General features: G+C 42.3%; 1 protein-coding gene across 1 annotated transcript; it reads left to right on the forward strand.

Annotated features, from left to right (window-relative positions):
* Positions 1–573: 573 nt before the first annotated feature.
* On the forward strand, positions 574–17,902 carry LOC119264687 (sialoadhesin-like). Its single transcript, XM_037543314.1, has 10 exons — positions 574–612; positions 783–946; positions 989–1,187; positions 2,576–2,824; positions 3,039–3,299; positions 3,392–3,470; positions 13,697–13,739; positions 14,395–14,481; positions 14,596–14,676; positions 17,783–17,902. Exons 1-10 carry the CDS (start codon positions 603–605, stop codon positions 17,900–17,902), a joined length of 1,293 nt encoding a protein of 430 aa, XP_037399211.1. The 5' UTR covers positions 574–602.
* Positions 17,903–19,759: the final 1,857 nt, after the last annotated feature.

Here is a 19,759-nt window from a genome sequence, read left to right on the forward strand (position 1 = left end):
ATACAGAGCAAATTTAGGTTTTTGTGTTTAGACCGATGTTTCAACCATTTCAGCTTCAAAAAAGTTCAGTTCATGTTTATTGACTCAGGTGGGATTGTTTTGGGGGAAAGCTTGGAGAACATTTATGATCACATGATGCTTAAGAAGTAACAAAAACAAACATAATGGGAAGAAAATATTTACTAAGTCCTGTTTTTTGTCTGAGGAACAAATTGTGATGCCTGAAATCTCCACTGTGGGGGAGAATATTTCTGAATGAAGGTGATCCAGGATGATCAGTATAGATCTTCCCTTGTGAAGTACCTGGTGGTCATAGATGCTCAGAAATGTCGCTTTAAATACAGTTTTCGAAATATAAGAAGTTCTTGTTCTTTACAATCAGGTTACCATGACACATTACCACATTTATGAAGAACTGAAATGATTAAATGAAACACAGACTTCATTACAGAGTCAGCATTTGAAGTTCTGGACTTTTGAAGGACTTTAGATGAAGATGTAGAAACATTTAATTTAACTGTCATTACTTTATAAATACCCTCCAGGCTGCTGTGATGAGGTCATTGAGAACGACTCCTCCTCTTCCTGTGGTCTTTCTGCTCATGACTGCTGGTGAGTCAGTGCTTGTTGTGGTTTGTGGTTTCTCTCAGAATCAGCTCAGTGGTGTAGAGTAGCTGCTGGAGTTGGAGAGGAGAGAAGTGAAGCTGTAAGCTACAGTAACTCTGACTGTCTTATGGGCTCCAGACTCTGTAATCAGCTCTTTCATGCATCATATGTTTCAGGAGCTTTTGGAACAGAGTGGAGTGTGAAGTACAACCAACAGGAAATCTGTGCTTTAAAAGGATCCACAGTGTTTATGAACGGAACTTTTACTCACCCAGAACATCTCACAGTGAATGAGACATTCTGGACATTAGACCAACATCAGAAGACTAATCTGTCCAAAGTGAATGGGACTTTCTGTGTTTTACACCCAGATCTAGTTCAGGGGGCGGAGCCACAAAATCGGAGTAAAGACCCAGATTATTCAGGCAGAGTCGAGTTTTTCACTGATGATCAGAAACACTTCTCCCTCAAACTGAGTGATGTGATGAAGAAGGATGAACATCAGTTCTGCTTCAGAATCAAAACTAATGTAGAAAAAGAAAGATGGACAGGTGAACCTGGAGTTCAGCTCAGAGTTACAGGTGAGTTAATCATCCCATTGTCCAGCTATAAGACACAGCTCTGGATTCAGAGTAATGTTTATTCATGACTGCTCTGAATATTCATGTTGTTTTATCATCACTGATTTTATTAATCTGCTCTAATGATGTTCAGCTTCTGTTCTGATTCACTCCTACATCATTTTATCTGGTCTTACTCCTCATTCAGTTCATCTGCTCAGTTTCTTTCTGACCTATAAATTTTACCAGTGAATAATTACTGATGCTTTCAAACTTATTCTTTATTCACTGTGTCACGATTGGCCCCTCCCAGTCCTGTACGTGTTGGTGTTTTAAAGTTCCATTTGCGTTGGTTTTGATTTCCGTAGTCCTGCCCCTTGTTGTGTAACTCCGCCCATGATTGTTTTCACCTGTCCCTCGTTATCTCTGTATATTTAAGCCCCGTGTTTGGCCTTTGTGTTTGCTGGTCTTTGTTTGTTGCCTTGGTTTGACCTTGGTCTTGTCGCTGTTTGGACTGGATTTGTGGTTTAGTTTTCCGGATGTCTGCACTCCCTTCTATCTGTATTGGCTCATTGACCTTGGACCGTTTTGACCCTGATTCTGGATTTGCGCTCAATAAAAGTCGCTTATCTCAGCACATGCGTCCGCTACCTCGCTCCGCGTTACACACTGACTGAGAACAATCATTCAGTTATTAATAATAAAATTATTTTTAAATTATTCAGAAAAAAAAATAAAGTAGATGTAAGGATGATGAATAAATATGTTCCAGACTAGATGAGGATTTTTATTGGCATTTAATTATCAAATACATGCGAGTCCTCAACTGAAAATGAGCTCATTACTGATTAATATTAGAGTAAAATGTACAGAACAGAGTTCACTGAGTACAGTAGAGTCTCATATACTGCAATATTATCACTGGAGCAGTCGGTGTTTTATAAAATGAATCACACTGAACAATAACATCACTTTCCCAGCTGGAACAACGGCTAAATCTTGTCCTTTTCATATTTTATTCTTTTAAATCATTGTAGTTTCAACACTATAAAGATTTCAAAGCTTTCTCTACTCGACCTCAAACTCCACTGATGACTAATGAGCTGCTGAGTATTTTAGTTTGATTGATTCTCCATCATTTCATCTGCAGGACACACTTGGTATTTTATGTAGTTATGGTGCTGATTATGCAAATTATATATAAATAAGGCTCACTTGTTTCTATGAAGTGAACCCACTGCTTGTTTTGATGTACAACAGTTTCCTGAATGAGAAGCAGAGAAGATCAAACATCACTCAGTTTAGTTTCATCTCCTCTGGTTTCTACACTCATTGCTGACCTTCATGAATGAGGTTCACTGACTTTACAGCTTTTCCCTTCTAATCAGATGGTACTCTTATTGTCTTAGAGCTCCATGTAGAAGCTCCTGAAGAAGTGACAGAGGGAGAAACAGCAGATCTGACATGTAAGACCACCTGCAGTCTGACTGACCCAACATTCATCTGGTACAAAAATGGACGTCCTTTAACCACAAAGACCATCAAGAACAACCAGCTCCACCTGCAGACGGTCAGCAGTGAGGATGCAGGCAGTTATAGCTGTGCTGTAGGAAGATCTCAACACCTCCGCTCTACTGCTCACAGCTTCAGAGTCAGATGTGAGTTTAACTCTTTTTTTAGTTTTTTCCTCAAAGTAAATAAATGTAGGACTTTGAAAATGTATCCTGGCTTTGTGGGCTTGTTTACAGTTTGTGGTCTTATTTAATAGCATTGTTTGCATAAATTAAGCAAGATATTAAATATTTAATACATGTTTCAGTTTTAATATTTAAACCTTCAAATACAAATCATGTAATTATTATAATCACCTAGATCCTCCAAAGAGGGTCTCAGTGTCCATCAGCCCCTCTGGTGAAATAGTGGAGGGCAGTTCAGTGACTCTGACCTGCAGCAGTGATGGAAACCCACCTGTGAAGAACTACACCTGGTATAAAGAAGGTGGAACCTCACCTGTAGGATCTGGACACAGTTACAGCATCATCAACATCACTGCTGACCACACTGGACTGCACTACTGTGAAGCTCAGAATGACCATGGAGCTCTGAATGGAACTGTGATGGTCACTGTTAAGAGTAGGTGGTGAATAATGAGATAAACGCTGTTTCTCTGTGTTCACTTTTACAATAATGTCAGATTAAAGTGATATTAATGATCTTTTCTGCAGGTCAGAGTTGGTCTGCAGTCTGGTTTGCAGTGGGAGGAGGAGGTTTTCTCCTTATTACTGTCCTAATCTGCATCTGCTGGTCAGTGAAATGCAGCACAAATCTTCCTACAGTGTAACAAAGTAACGTGTTTGGGGTTATTGGTGATGTGTAAACAGATAAAAGTAGATTATCAGAGTAATTAGAAGTGTTTAGAATGGATTTATTGTTTTGTCCATCAGGATCTCCAGGAAGAAAAGACCTTCAGATAAACATGGCGATGAGGTGAGAAATGCAGCTTCATATTTGTGCTATATTTGCTGATCTGTAAATATTGAATTATATTCTATTTTAAAAACGCTGCATCATCACTCTGTACTGTCACTACATGGGGTTTACTAAAGCGTGGAATGCGTCTCAGTAACAACCAATAAAATTAATCAATATTGATCTTCAGGTAATCAGATTCCATTTGTGTGTAGATACAATGATATTACTATGTTATAGCTGCTTAATTACACTACCTACACCGTTTCTTTGGGCTTAATTCCATTTAATCTCCCAGGCTCTCGTCTTGATCTTGACTTGTAATATGACTTAGTGTAACTGCATGTCGGAGCAGAAATAATCCACATGTTATGAGATATTTAACTGCCAGCTGATCAATTATAGTTACACTGTTCATTTAAAAAGTCACTGGAAGATAAAGTGCTACCCAAAGCTCTTCCTCTAGATGGCAGTGTAGGACTGAGTGTTTTAGGATGGAGCTGTGAGAAGGTGAGGGTGCTATCCAAGGTGCTGTTCTGAGCTCCTTACCTTTTGGTTTCAGCCAGTAAATCATGATGGAGATGATTTGTTTCAAACAGTAAATTATTAAAGCAGTGATGATTCCTAAACTCCTTCAGTCTCTCTACACCTTCTATACTTATCCTCTGTCCAGAACGCTGACCCTAAAGCACAGGACGACACATACACAGCTCTTCAGCCCACAGCCAGGTCTTCTGATGATGTGTACCACACACTTGCAGTAAGTGTCTCCTCACAAATCCTCCCTCTAGATCTGTGAAGAACTCCCACCTCAGAAACTAAATGGAGTCTTCATTTCTCCTCCTCTGCTTCATTCCCTCTTTCCCTCACACAGGTTGTTCAGTCCAGCTCTGCTGATGACCCGTACACAGCTCTGGACCCTCAGTCCAGCTCTCCTGATGACCCGTACACAGCTCTGGACCCTCAGTCCAGGTCTCCTGAGTGCGACACTCTAGCAGTGAGTTCTACACATTAAACTGTGATCCTCAGTAACAGAGGAGGTGATAAACTCCATATAGAGTGGATTTGAATGTCTGAGTCTGCATCAGTTCTTCATCTACAATACATGATCTCCAAACACCCTGTCCTCTGACTGATAGACGAGCTTAGCTGCCTAGATACATAAAGCAGGATCCTCATATAGCGATTGACCTCGGTCACCTGTCCTACACCCCCAGAACTTCTGCTTTCATAAGATATCCAGTCAGGGCAGCACTGGTCATGCATGTACAGCTTGACCTGAAGATGCTGCATGTCTTCATAACCTGCTGAAGACTGATAACAACAGCGGTCAAACCTCCCCTTATTTGGTATCTCGTCAACACCTAGTTTAGGGTATGACGCCCTCTGTAAGGGTGACCGCCTCAGAGCACCCTCTCATCTCTTCACTCTCTGATCTGTCACACTTTCATTTCCTAAATAAATACTATCGCTTATTCAACACCTGTCATTTGTTCTGCTGTCAGGATTTCCATGACAGATGCAAAATTACAGATGTCATTTTGCATCTCTATTTTAGTCATTATTCTGTGTAGATTCTTAAATATATATTTTTTAATATTACAACTCATTTTTTACTTATGATGCTTTTGCCAAACATTTACATTAATGCCTCATATTGTAACCACTTTTTTACTTTTTATAAATATCTACTAGAATGTGAAAAGCTTTTCCTACTTTGTAAATATAATCATCTCTGTGTGATTTAGTGCAGAGTGTTTTCTCTATGTAGAGTAGGAAATGCTAAGAGCTGAAATCATTCTGATATAAATGTTGTGTATAAGCTCTTATTCTCAGTATGTTGAGCTCAGTGTGAGGCTGTTAGTGATCTGCATTGTGTTCTCACCACATTCACATGCTGGGTGGAGCTCAGCTCTGCATCTCTGTCTGTTCATGATTGTGCATTTTTGTTTAATAAAATATACTAAAATATGCAGCCTTGTAAAAATGGGTTCATATACTCAGCTCATTTTCCGCAGATGGATCTGATTTCTTGTTCAATCCTCAAAAGGTTTTGCATTTACAGGAGCTCTTTCCAATAGAGCCCATTAAACTCGTGAACTTAATAAAGATAACACTGTTTATATAAGAGTGTCAAATGTGTTGTATTTTATTTTAATTCTTCAAATATTTCAGCCTTCATATTTTCTTACCTCTAATAAAAATGTGTGATTGCACATGAACATTAAAACAGTTCAAATCCCTAATTTCCCACAACAGATGAAACAGCGCCCTCTTCCTGTTAACTCCCAAACTGCAGACAGACAGTCTAGAGACCAGGTGATGACGTCAAACCCTACAATCTCCTAAAGTGACAGTACAGACAGTGAACAGACGCCTGAATGGAGAAACTGGTAAAAGAGGAACAGAGAAAGATCAGATCTTACAGAGAAGTGCAGTAAAAATGTGGATAAAACAGATTTTATAAATAATTGCTTTGTTTGATGAAAAGCTTTTCCTCTAAATTGTGGAGTAATGTATAAAGTGTTTTGTTCTCTCGAGCTGTGCAGCCTTTAGGTTACTAACCATCAGGCTGGCAGAGTGAAGTAATGAAGCTGTATCAGTTTAAACAGCTGGAGCAGTTTTATACATGAATCTCAGTGTGAACACAGTAAACTGAACGTTGTGGTTCTGAAATAAAAAGCTGTGTTAAATTGTATTGATTGTTAAAATTGTTAAAAATGGTGTTGAACCTGCAGCAGATTCACTCACTGTGTTCTTCTGATGATCTGATGGTGTTTATTCTATCAGCTGGGTAACACTGTACTGAGATCAGCTCTGATAAACACACCAGTGATCATTACTGCTTCATACAGTAGCAGGAAAAGAGAAGAGCTGGATAAAGTCCCACATCATTTCATGTATAATATCTTGCAATACACACACACACACACACACACACACACACACAGTAATAAAACAGTAAATCTGTAGACTTCTGACTGTTTCTAAGGGTCTTGTGCTTGGAGACCAGTCTAGGAGGGATAGCTGTGCTGAAAGCTGAGCTCAAATCAGTGAACGACATTCTTACATTGGTGTTCCTGCCCTCCAGATGGTGAATTAATGAGTTTCCAGAGTTCTGTGGAGATGAATCAAGAACAGCCATTCAAAGCCCTTAATTATGATGGGAGTGAGTGTAATTAGGTGATGATCACTGAGGCATGTGACGTTAGGCTTCTTTGGTAAAGGTCTGATGATTGTGGTCTTGAAGCAGGTAGGAACAGTAGACCGTGCCTGAAAGAGGCTGAAATGTCTGTGGTAGTGACAGCCAGCTGGTTGGGAACAAGCTTTTAGGTCCCATGCAGGGATTCTGTCAAGTTCACCGGCTTGGCATGTGTGCACTTTACACAGAGCTCTCCTCACCTCATCTGTAGACCCTGTAAATACCATCTCTTCTGCAGAAGCATCAGAGGCTTCACTGGTCAGCTGAGTTTGGTTGATCTTGAAGTGGGTACACAAGGAGATGAGCTCAGTTTGGAGGGAGGAATCTGTGGCTGAGGAGACGTTGTCTTTGCTTTGAAAATAAAGTCTGGAGCTGCTGATGTTTAACAGGCTACAGTCAGGTATTGAGAATGATGTAGTGACCTGTACTGACCAGTAGATGGAGGTAAGCTAGTGTTACATTCCCACAACACATTGCTGCCACACAGTGAGTATCATGGAGCTTTTCTATAAAGCTGACCAGAGAAAGCTTCCTTAAGCATTTCCAATGCGTCATTAGCACCAATCTAGCAGTATTCCACACTTTACATGTGCATATTGTGTGCCCACAAGATAACATTAACCAATTTAAAGAGCACCCATAACTTAATGTTGCCTGAGGCTTTAATTCACCACTTACAGTTTTGGATTTACAGTGTTTGGTTTATATTAATAATGTTCATTCATAAAGAGCTAAACAATAAAATTGACTAATATAAACTAAAAATAATCTGAGTTTCCAATTTACAATTAAGTTTCATTTAAATTAAGTGCTGATTTTCTAGTGATATCTTAATAAAAATCATAAGAAAACACTAAACAATTGGAGCTGACTCTCATATCTGGCTACCTGGTTGGCTCCAGTTCCTGGTTGGCTCCAGTTCCTGGTCCTTGGACAGATCCTCTTCCAGCTCCCAGACTGGCTCCCATTTCTCCTTCTTGAGTCACTTCAGTTCATGTTTCCTGGGCCACTCGAGTGCTTGACTCTGGTCTGACTCCATGTAGGGTTCCAGAGCCTGCTGCTTACGCACGGCTCCTGTTTCAGTTCTCCAGGTTGCTCCAGTGCTGGACCTTGTGCGGCTCCCCTTCCTGATCCAGTGTTTGCTGATCCACCTGAACTGTTACTTGACCACTGGTGATTCACTGCATAGCTCCTGTTCCGACTCCCTATCCTCATCAAGTGCTGGCTGCTTTAGCTCCTGTTTCTCCTGTGGGGGTTCCCTGTGCAGTTCCTGTGCCAGCTTTCAGAACAGCTGCTGCCCCAGAGGTGCATCCTACCCTTTTTCAGTGCTTTTAGGACCGCTCTTACTGTGCTGGTTCCCAGAGCTGCTCTTTCTGTGACAGGCCACTGGAGGGCTCCACAGCCAGCTTCCCTGTGTCCCACTCAGACAACCAAACTATTATTATTATTATTATTATTATTATTATTATTATTATTATTATTACTACTACTACAGGACAATATAGCAAAATTCTAATCCATGTAATCAAGGCCTCCGGGAGCATCTTGTGGTCAGAGCCAAGTGCCCTGAAATTAAACTGATTTCCAGGAACAGGGTTGGGATCCTACTTACCAGCTTAAACTATGTCCAGAAAAAAGACCCCCTTTGAAATTCAGTAACTATAGCAACAGTGATTCATCAAGTTAATCAGCATATCAGACTCCCATCATCATGAGTTCAGTTCTAAAAGTAGAAGCCTGAAAACATGAGCTACCACTGCTGCTGTTCATCTCATACTTTCAGAGGAAATGACATCATTCACACCCAGACGTGGCCTCTGAGCTCCTGGCCAGGCTAAAGTCATGACATGTATGAATGCTGCAGGTCAAGCTTCTCACTACAAACAGGCCCCAGGAACATACAGACACACATCCACTGTTTAAATACACAGATCCACTAGTTTAATGTTACTAATGTAAAAGTTATTCTTCAGGCCACACGGAGCATCACAGACCAGCAGCACATGGCACACGACTACAGAAAGCACAGATACACACTGACCAGCCACAACATCATGACCACCTCCTTGTTTCTACACTCACTGTCCACTTTATCAGCTCCACTGACTGTATAGCTGCACTCTGTAGTTCTACAGTTACAGACTGTAGTCCATCTGTTTCTCTGATACTCTGTTACCCTGTTCTTCAGTGGTCAGGACCCCCATGGACCCTCACAGAGCAGGTAATATATGGGTGGTGCATCATTCTCAGCACTGCAGTAACACTGATGTGGTGGTGGTGTGTCATTGTCTGATGCACTGGTATGAGTGGATCAGACGCAGCAGTGCTGCTGGAGTTTTTAAACACTGTGTCCACTCACTGTCCACTCTATTAGATGCTCCCACCTTGTCGGTCCACCTTGTAGATGTAAACTCAGAGACGACAGCTCATCTGCTGCTGCACAGTTTGTGTTGGTCATCCTCTGGTCCTTCATCAGGGGTCACAGGACGCTGCCTATAGGACGTTGCCCACAGGATGTTGTCCACATGGCGTTGCCAACCGGACACTGTTGGCTAGTTATTTTTGGTTGGTGGCCTGGCTTGTTCCTCGCCTTCTGTCCGGCCGGCCTGCTGGCTTGTTCCTTGCTGTCTGTCCGGCCGTTCCGCTGGCTTGTTCCTCGCCGTCTGTCCGGCCGGCCCGCTGGCCTGTTCCTCGCCGTCTGTCCGGCCGGCCCGCTCGCTTGTTCCTTGCTGTCTGTCCGGCCGTTCCGCTGGCTTGTTCCTCGCCGTCTGTCCGGCCGTTCTGCTGGCTTGTTCCTCGCCGTCTGTCCGGCCGGCCCGCTGGCCTGTACCTCGCCGTCTGTCCGGCCGGCCCGCTCGCTTGTTCCTTGCTGTCTGTCCGGCCGTTCCGCTGGCTTGTTCCTCGCCGTCTGTCCGGCCGTTCCGCTGGCTTGTTCCTCGCCGTCTGTCCGGCCGGCCCGCTGGCCTGTTCCTCGCCATCTGTCCGGCCGGCCCGCTCGCTTGTTCCTTGCTGTCTGTCCGGCCGTTCCACTGGCTTGTTCCTTGCCGTCTGTCTGGCCGTTCCGCTGGCTTGTTCCTCGCCGTCTGTCCGGCCGGCCCGCTCGCTTGTTCCTCGCCTTCTGTCCAGGTAGCCCACTGGCTTTTTCCTAAGATTCTGTCCGGGCGGCCCGCTGGTGATTATGCAGAATATCAGATCAAGTCTAAACTAGCTAGACATTCAATGTGTGCGGGTGGACAAGTAGCAGCGTACAGTCAACTGGTTGTTGACTTCTTATCTAGGAACGCGCTAACTGCAAACAAACGTGTTAGCTTACCTTGTAGATCTTGCTGAAGTTTAAGGTAAAGTCCATCTCTTGCTGCAGCTCAGACGACCACATATATTCTATAAGAGGAGTGAGTGTATTAATAACTCTGGGAGTTTCATCTGTCTACTTATCTCTAACCACATCTAGTTCATCCTCTCAGCGCCGTCTCTGTTCTCACCATTTCTCATCTGGACGTTGAAGAGGAGCCTCGTTACAGAACGGTAAGATGATTTCTTTACTTCAGAACATTTTAATAGTTCATGAAAAAGATACAGAGCAAATTTAGGTCTTTGTGTTTAGACGGATGTTTCAACCATTTCAGCTTCAAAAAAGTTCAGTTCATGTTTATTGACTCAGGTGGGATTGTTTTGGGGGAAAGCTTGGAGAACATTTATGATCACATGATGCTTAAGAAGTAACAAAAACAAACATAATGGGAAGAAAATATTTACTAAGTCCTGTTTTTTGTCTGAGGAACAAATATTGATGCCTGAAATCTCCACTGTGGGGGAGAATAGCTCTGAATGAAGGTGATCCAGGATGATCAGTATAGATCTTCCCTTGTGAAGTACCTGGTGGTCATAGATGCTCAGAAATGTCGCTTTAAATACAGTTTTCGAAATATAAGAAGTTCTTGTTCTTTACAATCAGGTTACCACGACACATTACCACATTTATGAAGAACTGAAATGATTAAATGAAACACAGACTTCATTACAGAGTCAGCATTTGAAGTTCTGGACTTTTGAAGGACTTTAGATGAAGATGTAGAAACATTTAATTTAACTGTCATTACTTTATAAATACCCTCCAGGCTGCTGTGATGAGGTCATTGAGAACGACTCCTCCTCTTCCTGTGGTCTTTCTGCTCATGACTGCTGGTGAGTCAGTGCTTGTTGTGGTTTGTGGTTTCTCTCTGAATCAGCTCAGTGGTGTAGAGTAGCTGCTGGAGTTGGAGAGGAGAGAAGTGAAGCTGTAAGCTACAATAACTCTGACTGTCTTATGGGCTCCAGACTCTGTAATCAGCTCTTTCATGCATCATATGTTTCAGGAGCTTTTGGAACAGAGTGGAGTGTGAAGTACAACCAACAGGAAATCTGTGCTTTAAAAGGATCCACAGTGTTTATGAACGGAACTTTTACTCACCCAGAACATCTCACAGTGAATGAGACATTCTGGACATTAGACCAACATCAGAAGACTAATCTGTCCAAAGTGAATGGGACTTTCTGTGTTTTACACCCAGATCTAGTTCAGGGGGCGGAGCCACAAAATCGGAGTAAAGACCCAGATTATTCAGGCAGAGTCGAGTATTTCACTGATGATCAGAAACACTTCTCCCTCAAACTGAGTGATGTGATGAAGAAGGATGAACATCAGTTCTGCTTCAGAATCATAACAAATGTAGAAAAAGAAAGATGGACAGGTGAACCTGGAGTTCAGCTCAGAGTTACAGGTGAGTTAATCATCTCATTGTCCAGCTATAAGACACAGCTCTGGATTCAGAGTAATGTTTATTCATGACTGCTCTGAATATTCATGTTGATTTATCATCACTGATTTTATTAATCTGCTCTACTGATGTTCAGCTTCTGTTCTGATTCACTCCTACATCATTTTATCTGGTCTTACTCCTCATTCAGTTCATCTGCTCAGTTTCTTTCTGACCTATAAATTTTACCAGTGAATAATTACTGATGCTTTCAAACTTATTCTTTATTCACTGTGTCACGATTGGCCCCTCCCAGTCCTGTACGTATTGGTGTTTTAAAGTTCCATGTGCGTTGGTTTTGATTTCCGTAGTCCTGCCCCTTGTTGTGTAACTCCGCCCATGATTGTTTTCACCTGTCAGGCGTTATCTCTGTATATTTAAGCCCCGTGTTTGGCCTTTGTGTTTGCTGGTCTTTGTTTGTTGCCTTGGTTTGACCTTGGTCTTGACGCTGTTTGGACTGGATTTGTGGTTTAGTTTTCCGGATGTCTGCACTCCCTTCTATCTGTATTGGCTCATTGACCTTGGACCGTTTTGACCCTGATTCTGGATTTGCGCTCAATAAAAGTCGCTTACCTCTGCACATGCGTCCGCTACCTCGCTCCACGTTACACACTGACTGAGAACAATCATTCAGTTATTAATAATAATTTTTTTTTTTAATTATTCAGAAAAAAAAATAAAGTAGATGTAAGGATGATGAATAAATATGTTCCAGACTAGATGAGGATTTTTATTGGCATTTAATTATCAAATACGTGTGAGTCCTCAACTGAAAATGAGCTCATTACTGATTAATATTAGAGTAAAATGTACAGAACAGAGTTCACTGAGTACAGTAGAGTCTCATATACTGCAATATTATCACTGGAGCAGTCGGTGTTTTATAAAATGAATCACACTGAACAATAACATCACTTTCCCAGCTGGAACAACGGCTAAATCTGGTCCTTTTCATATTTTATTCTTTTAAATCATTGTAGTTTCAACACTATAAAGATTTCAAAGCTTTCTCTACTCGACCTCAAAATCCACTGATGACTAATGAGCTGCTGAGTATTTTAGTTTGATTGATTCTCCATCATTTCATCTGCAGGACACATTTGGTATTTTATGTAGTTATGGGGATGATTATGCAAATTATATATAAATAAGGCTCACTTGTTTCTATGAAGTGAACCCACTGCTTGTTTTGATGTACAACAGTTTCCTGAATGAGAAGCAGAGAAGATCAAACATCACTCAGTTTAGTTTCATCTGCTCTGGTTTCTATACTCATTGCTGACTTTCATGAATGAGGTTCACTGACTTTACAGCTTTTCCCTTCTAATCAGATGGTACTCTTATTGTCTTAGAGCTCCATGTAGAAGCTCCTGAAGAAGTGACAGAGGGAGAAACAGCAGTCACATGTATGTTAATGTTGAGGTATTCAGTTAAATTCAAACGAAACTCAAACACTAAAATATTATTTTTCAAATTTTTCATCTGTTGTAGATCCTCCAAAGAGGGTCTCAGTGTCCATCAGCCCCTCTGGTGAAATAGTGGAGGGCAGTTCAGTGACTCTGACCTGCAGCAGTGATGGAAACCCACCTGTGAAGAACTACACCTGGTATAAAGAAGGTGGAACCTCACCTGTAGGATCTGGACACAGTTACAGCATCATCAACATCACTGCTGACCACACTGGACTGTACTACTGTGAAGCTCAGAATGACCATGGAGCTCTGAATGGAACTGTGATGGTCACTGTTAAGAGTAGGTGGTGAATAATGAGATAAACGCTGTTTCTCTGTGTTCACTTTTACAGTAATGACAGATTAAAGTGATATTAATGATCTTTTCTGCAGGTCAGAGTTGGTCTGCAGTCTGGTTTGCAGTGGGGGGAGGAGGTTTTCTCCTTATTACTGTCCTATTCTGCATCTGCTGGTCAGTGAAATGCAGCACAAATCTTCCTACAGTGTAACAAAGTAACTTGTTTGGGGTTATTAGTGATGTGTAAACAGATGAAAGAAGATTATCAGAGTAATTAGAAGTGATTAGAATGGATTTATTGTTTTCTCCATCAGGATCTCCAGGAAGAAAAGACCTTCAGATAAACACGGCGATGAGGTGAGAAATGCAGCTTCATATTTGTGCTATATTTGCTGATCTGTAAATATTGAATTATATTCTATTTTAAAAACGCTGCATCATCACTCTGTACTGTCACTACATGGGGTTTACTAAAGCGTGGAATGCGTCTCAGTAACAACCAATAAAATTAATCAATATTGATCTTCAGGTAATCAGATTCCATTTGTGTGTAAATACAATGTTATTACTATGTTATAGCTGCTTAATTACACTACCTACACCGTTTCTTTGGGCTTAATTCCATTTAATCTCCCAGGCTCTCGTCTTGATCTTGACTTGTAATATGACTTAGTGTAACTGCATGTCGGAGCAGAAATAATCCACATGTTATGAGATATTTAACTGCCAGCTGATCAATTATAGTTACACTGTTCATTTAAAAAGTCACTGGAAGATAAAGTGCTACCCAAAGCTCTTCCTCTAGATGGCAGTGTAGGACTGAGTGTTTTAGGATGGAGCTGTGAGAAGGTGAGGGTGCTGTCCAAGGTGCTGTTCTGAGCTCCTTACCTTTTGGTTTCAGCCAGTAAATCATGATGGAGATGATTTGTTTCAAACAGTAAATTATTACAGCAGTGATGATTCCTAAACTCCTTCAGTGTCTCTACACCTTCTCTACCCATCTTCTGTCCAGAACGCTGACCCTAAAGCTCAGGACGAGACGTACACAGCTCTTCAGCCCACAGCCAGGTCCTCTGATGATGTGTACCACACACTTGCAGTAAGTGTCTCCTCAGAAATCCTCCCTCTAGATCTGTGAAGAACTCCTACCTCAGAAACTAAATGGAGTCTTCATTTCTCCTCCTCCGCTTCATTCCCTCTTTCCCTCACACAGGCTGTTCAGTCCTGCTCTCCTGATGACACGTACACAGCTCTGGACCCTCGGTCCAGCTCTCCTGAGTGCGACACTCTAGCAGTGAGTTCTACACATTAAACTGTGATCCTCAGTAACAGAGGAGGTGATAAACTCCATATAGAGTGGATTTGAATGTCTGAGTCTGCATCAGTTCTTCATCTACAATACATGATCTCCAAACACCCTGTCCTCTGACTGATAGACGAGCTTAGCTGCCTAGATACATAAAGCAGGATCCTCATATAGCGATTGACCTCGGTCACCTGTCCTACACCCCCAGAACTTCTGCTTTCATAAGATATCCAGTCAGGGCAGCACTGGTCATGCATGTACAGCTTGACCTGAAGATGCTGCATGTCTTCATAACCTGCTGAAGACTGATAACAACAGCGGTCAAACCTCCCCTTATTTGGTATCTCGTCAACACCTAGTTTAGGGTATGAAGCCCTCTGTAAGGGTAATCGCCTCAGAGCGCACCCTCATCTCTTCACTCTCTGGTCTGTCACACTTTCATTTCCTAAATAAATACTATCGCTTATTCAACACCTGTGATTTGTTCTACTGTCAGGATTTCCATGACAGATGCAAAACTACAGATGTCATTTTGCATCTCTATTTTAGTCATTATTCTGTGTAGATTCTTAAATATATATTTTTTAATATTACAACTCATTTTTTACTTATGATGCTTTTGCCAAACATTTATATTAATGCCTCATATTGTAACCTCATTTTTTACTTTTTATAAATATCTGCTAGAATGTGAAAAGCTTTTCCTACTTTGTAAATATAATCATCTCTGTGTGATTTAGTGCAGAGTGTTTTCTCTATGTAGAGTATGAAATACTAAGAGCTGAAATCATTCTGATATAAATGTTGTGTATCAGCTCTTATTCTCAGTATATTGAGCTCAGTGTGAGGCTGTTAGTGATCTGCATTGTGTTCTCACCACATTCACATGCTGGGTGGAGCTCAGCTCTGCATCTCTGTCTGTTCATGATTGTGCATTTTTGTTTAATAAAATATACTAAAATATGCAGCCTTGTAAAAATGGGTTCATATACTCAGCTCATTTTCCGCAGATGGATCTGATTTCTTGTTCAATCCTCAAAAGGTTTTGCATTTACAGGAGCTCTTTCCAATAGAGCCCATTAAACTCGTGAACTTAATAAAGATAACACTGTTTATATATGAGTGTCAAATGTGTTGTATTTTATTTGAATTCTTCAAATATTTCAGCCTTCATATTTTCTTACCTCTAATAAAAATGTGTGATTGCACATGAACATTAAAACAGTTCAAATCCCTAATTTCCCACAACAGATGAAACAGTGCCCTCTTCCTGTTAACTCCCAAACTGCAGACAGACAGTCTAGAGACCAGGTGATGACGTCAAACCCTACAATCTCCTAAAGTGACAGTACAGACACTAAACAGACTCCTGAATGGAGAAACTGGTAAATGAGGAACAGAGAAAGATCAGATCTTACAGAGAAGTGCAGTAAAAATGTGGATAAAACAGATTTTATAAATAACTGCCTTGCTGGCTAAAAAGCTTTTCCTCTAAATTGTGGAGTAATGTATAAAGTGTTTTGTTCTCTCGAGCTGTGCAGCCTTTAGTTTACTAACCATCAGGCTGGCAGAGTAAAGCAATGAAGCTGTATCATTTTAAACAGATGGAGCAGTTTTATACATGAATCTCAGTGTGAACACAGTAAACTGAACGTTGTGGTTCTGAAATAAAAAGCTGTGTTAAATTGTATTGATTGTTAAAATTGTTAAAAATGGTGTTGAACCTGCAGCAGATTCACTCACTGTGTTCTTCTGATGATCTGATGGTGTTTATTCTATCAGCTGGGTAACACTGTACTGAGATCAGCTCTGATAAACACACCAGTGATCATTACTGCTTCATACAGTAGCAGAAAAAGAGAAGAGCTGGATAAAGTCCCACATCATTTCATGTATAATATCTTGCAATACACACACACACACACACACACACACACACAGTAATAAAACAGTAAATCTGTAGACTTCTGACTGTTTCTAAGGGTCTTGTGCTTGGAGACCAGTCTAGGAGGGATAGCTGTGCTGAAAGCTGAGCTCAAATCAGTGAACGACATTCTTACATTGGTGTTCCTGCCCTCCAGATGGTGAATTAATGAGTTTCCAGAGTTCTGTGGAGATGAATCAAGAACAGCCATTCAAAGCCCTTAATTATGATGGGAGTGAGTGTAATTAGGTGATGATCACTGAGGCATGTGACGTTAGGCTTCTTTGGTAAAGGTCTGATGATTGTGGTCTTGAAGCAGGTAGGAACAGTAGACCGTGCCTGAAAGAGGCTGAAATGTCTGTGGTAGTGACAGCCAGCTGGTTGGGAACAAGCTTTTAGGTCCCATGCAGGGATTCTGTCAAGTTCACCGGCTTGGCATGTGTGCACTTTACACAGAGCTCTCCTCACCTCATCTGTAGACCCTGTAAATACCATCTCTTCTGCAGAAGCATCAGAGGCTTCACTGGTCAGCTGAGTTTGGTTGATCTTGAAGTGGGTACACAAGGAGATGAGCTCAGTTTGGAGGGAGGAATCTGTGGCTGAGGAGACGTTGTCTTTGCTTTGAAAATAAAGTCTGGAGCTGCTGATGTTTAACAGGCTACAGTCAGGTATTGAGAATGATGTAGTGACCTGTACTGACCAGTAGATGGAGGTAAGCTAGTGTTACATTCCCACAACACATTGCTGCCACACAGTGAGTATCATGGAGCTTTTCTATAAAGCTGACCAGAGAAAGCTTCCTTAAGCATTTCCAATGCGTCATTAGCACCAATCTAGCAGTATTCCACACTTTACATGTGCATATTGTGTGCCCACAAGATAACATTAACCAATTTAAAGAGCACCCATAACTTAATGTTGCCTGAGGCTTTAATTCACCACTTACAGTTTTGGATTTACAGTGTTTGGTTTATATTAATAATGTTCATTCATAAAGAGCTAAACAATAAAATTGACTAATATAAACTAAAAATAATCTGAGTTTCCAATTTACAATTAAGTTTCATTTAAATTAAGTGCTGATTTTCTAGTGATATCTTAATAAAAATCATAAGAAAACACTAAACAATTGGAGCTGACTCTCATATCTGGCTCCCTGGTTGGCTCCAGTTCCTGGTTGGCTCCAGTTCCTGGTCCTTGGACAGATCCTCTTCCAGCTCCCAGACTGGCTCCCATTTCTCCTTCTTGAGTCACTTCAGTTCATGTTTCCTGGGCCACTCCAGTGCTTGACCCTGGTCTCGCTCCATGTGGGGTTCCAGAGCCTGCTGCTTACGCACGGCTCCTGTTTCAGTTCTCCAGGTTGCTCCAGTGCTGGACCTTGTGCGGCTCCCCTTCCTGATCCAGTGTTTGCTTCCTGAACTGTTACTTGACCACTGGTGATTCATCATATAGCTCCTGTTTCGACTCCCTATCCTCATCAAGTGCTGGCTGCTTTAGCTGCTGTTTCTCCTGTGGGGGTTCCCTGTGCAGCTCCTGTGCCAGCTTTCAGAACAGCTGCAGCCCCAGAGGTGCGTCCTACCCTTTTTCAGTGCTTTTAGGACCGCACTTTCTGTGCTGGTTCCCAGAGCTGCTCTTTCTGTGACAGGCCACTGGAGGGCTCCACAGCCAGCTTCCCTGTGTCCCACTCAGACAACCAAACTATTATTATTATTATTATTATTACTATTACTACTACAGGACAATATAGCAAAATTCTAATCCATGTAATCAAGGCCTCCGGGAGCATCTTGTGGTCAGAGCCAAGTGCCCTGAATCAAACTGAACTGGTGGTGGATTTCCAGGAACAGGGTTGTGATCCTACTTACCAGCTTAAACTATGTCCAGAAAAAAGACCCCCTTTGAAAGTCAGTAACTATAGGCAACAGCGACTCATCAAGTTAATCAGCATATCAGACTCCCATCATCATGAGCTCAGTTCTAAAAGTAGAAGCCTGAAAACATGAGCTACCACTGCTGCTGTTCATCTCATACTTTCAGAGGAAATGACATCATTCACACCCAGACGTGGCCTCTGAGCTCCTGGCCAGGCTAAAGTCATGACATGTATGAATGCTGCAGGTCAGGCTTCTCACTACAAACAGGCCCCAGGAACATACAGACACACATCCACTGTTTAAATACACAGATCCACTAGTTTAATGTAACTAATGTAAAAGTTATTCTTCAGGCCACACGGAGCATCACAGACCAGCAGCACATGGCAAACGACTACAGAAAGCACAGATACACACTGACCAGCCACAACATCATGACCACCTCCTTGTTTCTGCGCTCACTGTCCACTTTATCAGCTCCACTGACTGTATAGCTGCACTCTGTAGTTCTACAGTTACAGACTGTAGTCCATCTGTTTCTCTGATACTCTGTTACCCTGTTCTTCAGTGATCAGGACCCCCATGGACCCTCACAGAGCAGGTAATATATGGGTGGTGCATCATTCTCAGCACTGCAGTAACACTGATGTGGTGGTGGTGTGTCATTGTCTGATGCACTGGTATGAGTGGATCAGACGCAGCAGTGCTGCTGGAGTTTTTAAACACTGTGTCCACTCACTGTCCACTCTATTAGATGCTCCCACCTTGTCGGTCCACCTTGTAGATGTAAACTCAGAGACGACAGCTCATCTGCTGCTGCACAGTTTGTGTTGGTCATCCTCTGGTCCTTCATCAGGGGTCACAGGACGCTGCCCATAGGACGTTGCCCACAGGATGTTGTCCACATGGCGTTGCCAACCGGACACTGTTGGCTAGTTATTTTTGGTTGGTGGCCTGGCTTGTTTCTCGCCTTCTGTCCGGCCGGCCCGCTGGCGTGTTCCTCGCCTTCTGTCCGGCCGGCCTGCTGGCTTGTTCCTTGCTGTCTGTCCGGCCGTTCCGCTGGCTTGTTCCTCGCCGTCTGTCCGGCCGGCCCGCTGGCCTGTTCCTCGCCGTCTGTCCGGCCGGCCCGCTCGCTTGTTCCTTGCTGTCTGTCCGGCCGTTCCGCTGGCTTGTTCCTCGCCGTCTGTCCGGCCGGCCCACTGGCTTGTTCCTTGCCGTCTGTCCGGCCGTTCCGCTGGCTTGTTCCTCGCCGTCTGTCCGGCCGGCCCGCTCG

Source organism: Pygocentrus nattereri, chromosome 12 (genome assembly GCF_015220715.1).
Source record: "Pygocentrus nattereri isolate fPygNat1 chromosome 12, fPygNat1.pri, whole genome shotgun sequence".
Taxonomy (NCBI): Eukaryota; Metazoa; Chordata; class Actinopteri; order Characiformes; family Serrasalmidae; genus Pygocentrus; species Pygocentrus nattereri.

Coding starts and splice junctions, on each gene's coding strand:
- LOC119264687 (XM_037543314.1), top strand. Junction 1,188..2,575: donor AGTTCAGCTCAGAGTTACAG/GTGAGTTAATCA, acceptor TTATTGTCTTAG/AGCTCCATGTAGAAGCTCCT. Junction 3,471..13,696: donor GTCCTAATCTGCATCTGCTG/GTCAGTGAAATG, acceptor TTTCTCCATCAG/GATCTCCAGGAAGAAAAGAC.